Source organism: Argiope bruennichi, chromosome 9 (assembly GCF_947563725.1).
Source record: "Argiope bruennichi chromosome 9, qqArgBrue1.1, whole genome shotgun sequence".
NCBI lineage: Eukaryota > Metazoa > Arthropoda > Arachnida > Araneae > Araneidae > Argiope > Argiope bruennichi.
In genome coordinates this window covers 126956369-126968989 of record NC_079159.1, presented here as the reverse complement: position 1 = coordinate 126968989, position 12621 = coordinate 126956369, and the positions used below count along the sequence as shown (strand labels likewise).

The window sequence follows — 12621 nt, the reverse complement described above, 5'->3', positions numbered from 1 at the left end:
AAGTATAAGAATTATGCAACTCAGCTGTAAAAACAATTACCGTGGTCGAATAGAAAGTAATATGTTAGAAATAGAGACCACAAGCATATTAGACTGAACGATAATGCTTAGACTATCGCCTAAAACACTGACATCACAAAGGTAAACACTAGGTCAGATTATCCAGCCGTTCTTATGAAATTTGTTGCCTCCGCGGATACAGGTCGATTTCCAACTCCATTTCTCCAGGTACTGAAATCTGTTCAATTGATGGGAATTATTAATACTTTTCAATTCAAATTATTATCTGACAATAAAAATAATTAAAATTTGAAAACTGCATCATAAAATAATTAATTTATTCTAGAATAATCAAGTAATTAATTCTATTATAATTAATTAAAGCATTCTTTCATTATTTATTTGTATCCAAATTATTCAAAAATTTAGTCCCCCCCCCCTTCTCAGCCTATGTAAAAACGCACGTTACTCCGTTGATAATAGTGTCATTACAGACTCGGCGAGGCAACGTTTTTTTTAATAGCTTGAAGCACACTTGCAGGAGAAGACGAATGATTTCATATATTAAATTCTTCCCCTATTATTGCTTCATATTCATTTCAAAATATTCCCCGATTCTTTTAGCAATATATTGAGGTTTTGCATACATTCGATTGTCGATTAAGGAAAAAACCAAACAAGGAAAACTTTCACGAACGATTTGCATGTTTAACAATAAACTTGAAACTGATCCCTGTGTTGTCTAAAATAACAGAGTCTTAAATAACTTAAAAGGAGGGAAAAGGAAACAAAGTGCAATCCTTTGAACATTAAATTCATTTAATCCAACAATATTGTTACGAATTTTCCCGGGTTCGTTTGGATAGTGGAAGTTATATGGTGTGGTGAACGCTCAATCAGCAGGCGGCAGTAGAAAAACAACAACGACGTTTGTTTACACGAAGACACACAGGACAGCACAAAGACGACAACTATATATAGCATAAAGAAGACAATTATCTTCAGCCGAGACGTGCACACAACAAGACTCTACTGCAGACAGTAGCGCACAGCTTAGTTCAGCACTAGCTTGATTCCGCCGCTGCTCTGCTAATCTCTGGAAGATTCGTTCTTCACCATCGATTCCCTACTACTCTCGGCAGCTGCAGACTGCCTCCTTTTATAGGTCTCAGGAGGCGGGGCTAGAAGCCTCTCAGCCAATCAGAAACTTTCGAGGCGTATCTCGGTTCCCAATGGACGGATCGGGAAAATTCTCGATGTTTCGGGTATAATCTATTTTGGCGCCAAAGTCGCCAAATGGTTGCCAAGCTCTGGGACCTCCGACGCGACACCCGGACTCCGTCCAATACCGATGACTGTAAAACAGTCTTTCTGATGATGGAACCAACTATGCTGGGAAGCAGCATCACAGATTCGTAACAATATGTTGATTGCAATGAAACCATAATCAGATGGCAATCAATTTTAAAATATCATCGAGTTTTTGTATGTACGGGTAAAATCCCTTTCAACCGAGCTTTTCCCGCATTAATTCCAGCATTGTCTAAGATCACACACATTGCTCTAGAGATTAAACTATGCTTGCTAATTTGTCCAGATGAACATAATGTTTCAATGATAGTTATTTAACGTCAAAATACAAACGTGGATTCTTGACTTAAACTACTATAATTTAAATAAATTCACGCATATAAAATAATGCAATCTTTTTTGCTAATTTGCCCACATGAATATAATGTTTTAGTGATGCACTGGCCTCTGAAACTTAAGGTACAATCTGTCTTTTGAGTCTCAATTTAGAATGAATGAACATAGGCCTAAGAAATTTGGAAGAAATGCGCACTAAACAGTTCTTAAATGAATGTAACACAAAATTTTCTTAAGTTTAACACAAACATGATTCCCTACAAAAAATACCCTATTGGCTGAGAGCTTCATTCTTGGAGAAAATAGTACATTACGGTTTTATAAGCAAAAACGTTGCGATAATATTATAAAAATGGATTCTAATAAGAAATATGTCTATCCCTAGCTGCAATGCATTGGCTACGTAGATTTATCGGACGGTCAAATGTATGGAAATGGGATTGTCACAGATTGAGGCAGCTAGACGTCTCAATGTGCCTCATAATGTGGTTATATCACTATGGTATCAGTTTGAATCCGAGCATTTTGTGTCTATTTCAGGCTGACCATGAGTTACAAATCCTGCAGGAAACCGTTATTTAACTTTTTCGGCCCAAAGGTGGAGAAACACTATTTTACCTCAATTCATGGCAGAGCATTTTGTGGCAAAAGAGACGAGATCTCCTTAACTGTATTGCAAAGACGCCTTCATAATACAGATCTGTATGCAAGACGACCAGGTGTGTATATCTTCTCTTGAAGCAGGACTCAGAGCTGCCCGTTTAAATTAGACATAAGAACACGTCTCCTGGATCAGTCAGCAATGGGCTTTTATTCACAGACGAATTCAAGTACACACGGGAAAGTGATTTAGGTGGTCAGATAATCTGAAGGGAACAACGTAACCAGATACATCCAATCCAAAATTGCTGAAAGCCACAGTTACACAGGTGGTGGAAGAATGATGTGGGCAGTGATATCTTTCAGAAGTCACACTGACCTTATGTGCGCCATGGAGAGGAATTTTGAGCTGTGTTAAATATCGAGACGAGATCCTTGATCTACATATTTGCCCATATGCCACTGTTATTGGTAATAATTTTCTTCTGATGAACGGCAATGCGCGCCCGCGGCGTTATTGAGCATAACTTTTTGAGGACTATTTTGAGAATCACGTTATGGAACGAATGAAATGACCACATCAATCCTCAGACCTGAATCCGATACACCATCTTTGGGTCTACCTTGGGAGACAAATTGCTGCTTTAAGTTCTTCTCCAAGATCGTTAGAAGATCTGGAACAAGGAGTTTTCTGTATCTGGTCTTCACTTCCTATTTCAGTGACCGATAATTTTATATTCAGCATGGTAAGTCGATGCCACCCATTCATTGCAACTAGAGTTTGGCATATTTCTTATTAGAATTCATTTTGTCATGTTTCAATTAATAAGTGGTGCACTGTTTTCTCAAAGAATGGAGTTCTCTGTCTCTACTGCATTTTTTTTTTTTTTTTTGTATATCATGTCTGTGTTGAACTTAAGAGAATTTCTGTGCAGCATTCATTTAAGAACTATTTAGATCACGCTTCCTCTAATTTCTTGCTTATATGTTCATGCATTCTCAAATTAGAAACAGAAGAAAGGTTGTGCATTAGCTTCTGGAGACCAGTGTAGTTTTTAACGCCATAAGAACACGAATTCTTGGCTTAGACTACTATAACACACTTATAGAATAATGTGCGTATATGTATGCACTGGCTTAAAAACAGAACATCAGAGCTAGTTCAATTCATGGCAAACCAAGAGGGAGAAATAAATAAATAAATATAAACAATATTCTCCTTCTTTGACCACTCACATTCAAAGCTGCTGCATAATCTCCACTTCCTCTGCCAAAGTTGGCGGTACATCTTTCATTTGATGCTATCGTAAGAACTTTACACAAGAAATGCTTTATAATTTAAACAACGCCTTGCGAGTTTTGTTTACTTATTGCTGTTATCCCAACAGTAATTATAGAAATTGCTTTAGAAAAGAAAACACCGAACTTAATGAATGCTAAATTACACAAGTACACAAAATGGTAAAAAGGGTAAACTATAAAAAAATTATCTCAATATTTCGAACACGTAAGTTATAAATTGATTTGAAATCGCTTTTGAATAAAAATTTACAAAGAAAATAATTCTAAAATTCAATAAATACTTATTTTACATATAATAAGAGAAAAAGAAAGGTAAAGATGAAACAATAAAAATACAATTTAATAATTGTACCACCGCAGATTGTATAACAATTCTTGCCTGTTATTCCAAATACTTACAACAACTGAAACCTATTCAACTGATAATATAGTAAAAATCATTTTTAGAATTTAAAAATCGTAAATTTAGTTTTTATGTGAAAATTTCCTTAGAGGTAGATAAAAATAAACACACATATTTTACAACATCTGTTGTAGGAATCGAGTTTTTGAGGAGAAACAAAAATTAACAAGCGATTTATTAAGTCAAATGAAGACAGATATTTTTCTAGTATTATATTTTAGAAAACGCCTAAAATCCCAAGTGATCGGTCATCATTGGCCAATAGTGTAGATGGACCAGATTTTCCTCCACTTTGAGCATCTTACATTTAATTTGCAGATCTTAATGAAATCAAAATTTACCGTCGAATTTCACCTTTCAGGATCACAATACAAATACAAAATATTTATTTAAAAATAATTTATTTCAACTGTCTCTAAATTTTATTTCTGCCTTGAAAATTATTTTAGCTTTAGCAATTACCGATTCATCTATAAAAAGATCCTCATCTGATTTCTTTTTTAAATGAAGGATCAGTCAGTCACTACTGGCTTTCTTAATTCATTTATCTACTGGATGTAAATTAGCTAAAAAACATCATGAATCAAAAATTTACCATACGTGAAAGTAAGTAAGTAAATGAGTGAGTAAAGTAGTGAATGAAAGTAAAATCACATTTTGAAATCTTATTTTGATCATTTGGATACAGATTGTATTTAATAAGTTTATTGTATTTAATAAGCTATTGTTGTTGTTGCGACTTATGGCACTTTACAAGCCGGCTGAGAATGATTCATTCAGTGATTTAAGCCGAGTGAGCGTCTCTTGTTTTCAAGTAGCGCCAACTTGGGCCAAGAGTACGGTTTGGTTACTCCATACTTCACATTCGCTTGCACAACCCCTTTTTACAGGGGGGCACACACATCACAGATAGAAGACAGAAGAAGAACAACCCTGACCGAACCGGGACGCCTAGATCACGGAGAAGACGCTCTACCTCAGTGCCAGGACGCCGGCGTATTTAATAAGTACGATTGTTGATGATTAATTGTGAACTTTAAAATAACTTAATTACTTATTATTACAATTTATTTCTTAAGTCTAGACTAGACCTGTCTGTGCAATGTAATAAATATCCAAATGTAATAATTATTCTTTTGCCTTATGAATTTTTTTTCAATATTTGACAAATAAGCCTGATTCCGGTTTTTACTCCGATTCTGTACACAAAGATATTTTTTCGCGCTAAAGGAGGTCTATATCTGGAAATTGAATATTTGGAATTAAAATATTTTGACTATTGCAATACATTTTTCATATAATAATCTTTCTGTATTCCGTGCACTAGAAAAGTACATGACAATATATGACAGTTCTACCTTTTTGCGATGAAAAACCAAAAAAAACATTAAAAAAAACATTTTTTTAAAAAAACAGAAGTATTGGTGTAACTAAAAGCATCCGTTTTTAATTATTTTCTATTTTTTTAGTCATCTATTTTTTATTCATTACTATAAATAATATTATAAAATCTCGATTTATTATTATTATTTTTTTTGTTTTTTGAAATTCGTCATTAAGCGGAATGGAATCAAAATTTAATTTGAATTGAATAATAATTAAATTCTGAAAATATTTAAATTGCGTTATTTTCATCGAAAACACACTCACTTTGAAAATTCGTGAAAAATGGAAGTGAGTTAAAAATAGGTTTCTCCATTTTATCTGAACAAACATGAAACAAATGAAGTTGAATTATAAAGAAAGAAAGAAAGAAGACTGCATAAATCAGCATTTCTCTTCTTATAAATATTTTGTCAGCATTTCGAATCATTTTTTTAGAAGAAACACTTATCAGACTGAATGTCTTTTCTTTTCTCCTCAGCAGTGTCACTCACCGGGCCAGAGGTTGCTCTGCGCCGAAGGGTCGACCCCTCGAACCCAGGCGGGGAAGGAGGTGGTTTGAATCGTTTCCTCTGCTGGATGGCGACCAGGAAGGCGGAGAAGGACCCTTTCCACTGGAAAAAAAATAGTCGTGAATATCAGTAATATCCAGCAAACTAAAATAGGGTAAAGAAGCAACATGCAGGGCGACAAAGCAAACTTTATGGAGAAGTAAAAAACAAATCACTCTTACAAAAGAATATGGAATCAGAAGCGCAAAGGAGAGAGCTACTAGGGAGGAGGTGATCTCTAGTAATGGATGAAGTAAAAGGATTACCAGATAAATTGTATTTAAGATTTATCGAACGTAAATTCACGACAAAGCAATAACGCAGTTCCCGGTAAAACAACAAGCAAGCCGCATGTAACTTTGGGAAAAAAAAAAATAGTTGAAACAATTACTTGATACCCCAAAAGTTTATTATTTCTTACCGCCCACTATATCTTTGATGTTTCATTTGACTTATAATATTGATATCCATGCAAACTGGATTGTTTTGTTATTATGAATTTGTTTCTGATTGAACATGTGTTACACATTTGATTTGGGCGTGCTCCGTGTATGTTCAACGCCTTGTTCTATTTCAAAAATTACGCATGCGTGCCCTAGACTTAAAGTTTGTAAACAAGCTTTTCAGATACCAGTTTGCACAAATTTTTTATAAGTAAGGCCAACATCAGAGCAGACACAAAGTCTTTCTCCAATAATAAAAAAATATTTTAAACCATATAAATCTATACTTTATAGCTAAGCATATGTTTATTTTTGTAAATACCATAAGGGAATTTATAATAACGCTAATTACATCCTCAAATCTCAACGTGCGTTCGATTTCTGTCTCGGAGAAATGGAGTTAGCGTGATGTGGTTTCTCCGATCCCAAAACAAGGCCATTCACTATCATACCAAAGATGCGAAAGATGAACTTCTCAGATGAAAAGAAATGTCTATGGGTCATTTTTAATATAGAATATGTTTTAAAATGAGTCGAATAGCTATCTGCCTCAGTATAGCAGTAATAAAACACTATATATAGATAAACATTATAAATACTTAACATAGATAAATAGCATAGATAAATACTTAACATAGATAAATACTTAACATAGATAAATACTTTGTTGACCCTTTGGTCATTGGTATAAATTTAAAACAAATATGAAAAATCGAGAAAAAAAAATTGTTGAAAAATCGCCTTTATAGTTTTATCACAATATTTCAAAACATTTCAAATCAAAAATGTTTTATTATTCTAAAAATGCAACACCTGATTATTTTCTTTGTTTCAATTCATAATTAACTTTCTAATAAATTCTTCTGAAATAAACGTTTGTTTACTGATATTTCGTTAAAAGCTTGCTGGTGTTAAGATATATAATATAAATATTATAAAATGTATAAATTTTTTGATTCAACATGATTAATTGGTGATCAAATGTAAAAAATGACTTCGGTTCAATGTTTTTTTCACACAAAAACGTCATTCCGCCCCGTGGACTTACCGCAGTTGTAAGCCACCTTGAGATGCTTAGTGCCCCTGCAGCCAGGGCTTCCGAAGGTCTTGTCGTCAGCTCTCAGCGAGCAGTTCTGCTTACCCGAGCACAGATTCTGCAGAATCTCGAGCGTACGTTCCACCAGGCAATCTACGAACAAGAAACCGGAATTTAATAAACAAGATTACAGAGTAGCATGGATATGCTCAGCTACAGAATCTAGTAAGATTATTTATCTTCACTCAATATACAGGATTATTTGTTTCCTATCCTAGAGATGGGCTTACTATATTTAGGCATTAGGTATAGAATATCTGGCGGATGAGTTACAGCTGGACATCAGTCTGGTTGGAGTTTCTTCCACCGTCAATCCGAGTAATTCTGTGTCCAGAAACCATTCGTCGAAACGTCTGGAACAATCCAAAATTCCTTCGCGCACATACAAAGCGTCAACCACATTTGGTTCTTTGGCTAGCAGTACCCATATTCACATGTGACAAACACCTACCACATACATATTTTCTTCAGCAGCAGGAAATCCACTGGATGAGTATATTGCAGAAATTAAACAATGTCTCGATGGGATTTCTATCAATTTTAATAAAACTTGATTGTACAATTCTACATACAGTCGAAATCCTAAATCTTTGATTGTACAGTCCAAAATATATCCTATCACTTGCTATTTCTCCCATAATTCTTTTCCATGCTTTATTTTTGGATAGGAGTAGGTAGCGAGAACTGCTTTTGAGCAATTTAGGTATATGCTAGTGACTCGGAGTTTAAATCATAATAAATTTATGGCTAAGCATGTATTGCTTTAGTTACTTCATTTAGAGTCCAGTATGATTAATCCAGGTATTCTTATTCTAAGAGGTGAGCTTTCGCTGATAGTAGGGAAAAAGTGAAAAGAAGACGAAACATATTTTTGGTTTTCCCTAGATTAAAATTTCCTAAAAAACGATTCATTCAATCGTAAAACTGATTCGCAACAAAAGTTGTAGTTCATAAGTAGTGAAGAAAATACAAAATTGCCACACATGAAACTGCCTTCACTAGGTGTAACGATTACATATCAAGCGTGTACAAAATAAATCAGTGCATGTAATTGAAATATAAGAAAACGAGAGGCACCGTCTCTTCAAGGACTCAAAAATACAGAGAGAAAAATCGATAATTTAGAAATTCCTGTGAATTCTGACACGTGTTTTCGTACGATTGCTCGCTCACATGCATTAGGTATTATAATCCTTTTTTAATAAAAATATGAGAAAAAAGTAAAATAAAACTGGGAAAATAAGAAAAACAACAGTTTATTATTGACAATATTTAGTCAAGCATTGACTTTCACAAGTGATTTCGTAAAAGAACGAAATGATGAGCCACTTAAGATATCATTGTCTTTACTTTCATACATTGCTACCAAAGAGTTTTTGCCCAGCATATGCTAAACAGCCTGTGAGAATATGTCTGTGAAATACAAATTTAAATTAATTTCTCAAAGTTTCCATCGAAGTTCCTACCAACATTATCTTACCGGTATCAGCTACACGTCTTCAGCTTAACTGTTCCTTTCTCTTCCCTTCATTTCCTTTTGGTTATTTGGCCGGAACAGTGACGTGGAGGCTAGTGGCACAAAAGTTGAAATGCGTGACACAAGCGCCAGTCGTTCAACACTTTATTAGTACTTAGATAGCTCAAAAACCTTCTATAGAGTTTCTCATATAATTTGAATTTCAGCTATTAATTACTGAGACTCATATCAATAGTTCTAATCTGCAAATAATTTTGGAAACTGATAGATGGAATATTCATCTTAGCGGTATTTCCAAGAAGAAGTGAACTGGCTGCAAAGAGGTTTTCCCTTTGGTTACTTTCATCTGGCATTTCATACAAGTTTTCCATCAAAATTCCTCTAGAAAGCTACCTAAATAGAATTTATAGAATTTACTTTTTTTTATTCAAAGCCAAGGACTTGTGTGAAAATTAAGCAGGATAAATATTGTAGAAAGGGCTTTTCAATACTAAAATAATTAACAATAGCAAAAATATCGTAAATATAATATAAACAGGATAGTTCAAGTTAAACTTTATCAGCTCAAGATTCTCTAAAGGATTGACTCAAAAACTGGACATTAAGTACTTTCGATGATGTGCCCACCATATGGACTATACATATAAGAATAATGCAAAATTTTGCAAATTAATACAAAATTTTAAAAAAATAAATGTTTTTTTAACGCAATAAAATATTTTGAATCCTACAATGTAGGCTTATGCAGAAATCATTGAAGTGACTCCAGAAATAACAGAGAATGGGAAATTCTTCAAAACCTTAAAAAAATAATTTGGTGCTTTGTTTGTTTTTTGATGAGATGACCTCAGCACAGATTCAAATCACCTCCGTTATTGACAGCGGTGTTACACGGTATATTTCCAAGTTTTGTAAGTTGTGTGATTTGTGTTTTGTTTGCGTGTGATTTTGTGAAAAGTGGAGCGATCCGTATACAATTCGACAATTGTTACGATACAATTTCATGCATTATCAGCTGCAAGAGTTTGGCTTCCTAATCTCACTTTATGTACTTTCTGATCCTGCAGATTCGTTAAAAGTTTGTCATGAAATGCTTTGTTCTATTTTTTATTCTTTACTTTGAATATTTCATTTATTTATTTACATTTCGCTTTATATTTAATAAATAGCGAACGAATCACTTGAAAATCCTTACCATTATATCTAATAGAATATCTTCCATTGCCCTCTTTGATTTGATGACATTTAACATTCCATTAGTTAAAATACATGAATGGAATAACAAAAGTGAGAAAAATTTTGAAAGGAATTTCCCTTTTCTAATTGTGAATGGCATTCATTACCTTTTGGTTCGAATCCTTCGGACTGCCGGCATTCCACGACCCCTTCCTTCGTCGTTCCATAAGATGCTGAAAAAATTGTTAATCCTTGACCTTCGGGACAGAGAAGATCCAGTTGTCCACCTTCGCAAACGATCTTGTTCAAGAATCCATCTGTGAAATTAGATCTCATTACTGCTGTGTGACCAGCTTACAAACTTAACAGACAACAAGGAGATTTCGTCGATGCCGGATCATGAATTTCCCTCCTGTTTATATTTAATCGGAAGACAATGCTTCAATATGCAATAGAATCCCAAGTAACCATGGAACTGGGCAAATTAATCTTAAAAAGATACAAATCAACACGAAAATGCTATTAAACAATTTTTATTTACAGAACGAGGCACACATACATAGAGCTATGATTTAATAAATAGTAAAATTCTGTACTATCAAGTTTGCAGGTAAAGTAAATCAGTTGTTTTGATTTTTTTTTCTTGTGCGAGAGTTAACATATTCACGGACAGTTTTAAAATATGGATAGAACTAGAAATGTCATATTTTTACATTCTGGGTGAAAGTGACTTCTCTATCGAAATATTTAAAGAGAAATATATGTAGGCGGGTATGACAGCTAAAGATTTTTTAAAAAAATTTTTTTTATTAATGTATATACCAGTCATTTGTATTTATGGACCGAATAAATATTTGACTGCTATACCGTGCTGTTCGTGAATGTGTTAAAACCTCTTATTTGTGACTGCAACTATTTAGTAAAACCATGTTTTTAAATATATAAAGATATATTTAAGATCGTAAGTTTTAATCACGGAAAACAATAAATAATTGCAAATTTATTACATTAAAGTTCTGAATTCAAATAATATAATTAATTCAACTTACTGTTTAACTTAAACTAGGGTTTCACATAAGATGCTTTATGTATCTGCAATGTATTTCGTCCTTCTAAAATATTTGCACGGTCTTTGCTGTTTGAGATATGGTCTTTCAAATGGGGAGGGGACTTAATTCTATTGGAATTTTTTCTATGCGGACTTCAACAAAAATCGTGAGGCACGGAGCTAAAGGTTTTTCTACTAAACTCCGATAAAAAAAATTACAGGAAAACGATTTGAGTATCACAATGGTAGAGGTAATAGTTATCAGTCCATCAGTCGACCAACCAATACAAAGAAGGGATTACATATTACTGAAGTAACGCCTCCGTATCCAGCGGCCATTACTAATCTGAAAGCCTTTATCAAGGCTGCTACTGATAGCATTACAGGTATGATATAGACGATTCTGTAATGCATAAACAGCATTCCCGAATTGATATAACAAAAGAACACATCTGTTATACGATTAGGGATTTTTTTTTCAATTAGCCTGTTATTAGATCAGATAATTGACGAACTAGTGCAAGTTTTTTTTAAATAAATTTTAATTTAAAAGAAAAAGCTATGGTTATTGCAAAAATATGTGCAAGGTGATTCATACCAAATGGGACAAAAATAATAGTATAATACAAATTCTGTAATTGATTTATGTAACCGAAACAAATTTATTCTGATGCTACAATTATACGAATTTTATTTAGCAACAGTGAAAATTCTTCGCCGCAAGAGACAGCTGGCAGAAAGCATTAACCGCTATCATTATCAAAATGACGTTATCCATGCAGAAGAAAGCATTCTGTACTTTAGAATATGTCAAAACATCTTCGTTTATCGTCGCGCATTTTCACACGACATTTGGTAAAGAACCATCGCTTCATCACAACAACGAACGCTTCATCACAACAAGAGAAGCATTTTCGGGACACAGTGTGCATCTGCAAGTAAACCAGCCCAAAAGACGAACACCCGCCCGAAACGAAGTATTTAACAAAAATTCGTCGAACGTTTCCACGAAGTCCCAAAAATTCAACGCGTTCTGCGATTACAAAACTGAATGTGCTTCAGACAGCCGTGTGTCATTTAAACGTGGTATGTGTTAACTGATGTAATGGACTTATTAACAAAAGATATTCTGTTATGAGTGTGGAAAGAATGGAATACCGTATAGATATTTACCATGTCAGGGGAGGGGCACACATAAAACAGCTATAAAAGTTTGGGTAATTGTAGTTTCATAGTAAATTTGATTGATTAAAATAAGTTAATAGCAACGTTCATAGGAATGTCTCCTTCAATATGATCACTCTGTACATACAGAAAACCCGCAGTACTGGTTTCACCTACACTTTATCCCATACTCCCCAATAAAAATATAATCCTTCCTCCTCCCCCTGCCATGAATGTCATGAGTGTTCATTTTATTTTCAATGCTCCATGCATGAGTTTTTGTGCTTCTCAGTATAGAGAAGAAAACCGAGATAGTAATTTGTATACTTTT

General features: G+C 33.9%; 1 protein-coding gene across 3 annotated transcripts in view; it reads right to left on the bottom strand.

The window, feature by feature from the left end:
* Positions 1 to 12621, bottom strand: part of LOC129984290 (protein eva-1 homolog C-like) — a 51297-nt gene that overhangs the window by 19561 nt on the left and 19115 nt on the right. For all 3 annotated transcript variants that reach the window (XM_056094150.1, XM_056094149.1, XM_056094148.1), the window contains exons 4-6: positions 10246 to 10395; positions 7378 to 7518; positions 5830 to 5949 (exon numbers count right to left, since the gene is read on the bottom strand). In XM_056094150.1, coding sequence (XP_055950125.1) covers positions 5830 to 5949; positions 7378 to 7518; positions 10246 to 10395 — 411 coding nt within the window. The remainder of the gene's footprint in view (positions 1 to 5829; positions 5950 to 7377; positions 7519 to 10245; positions 10396 to 12621) is intronic.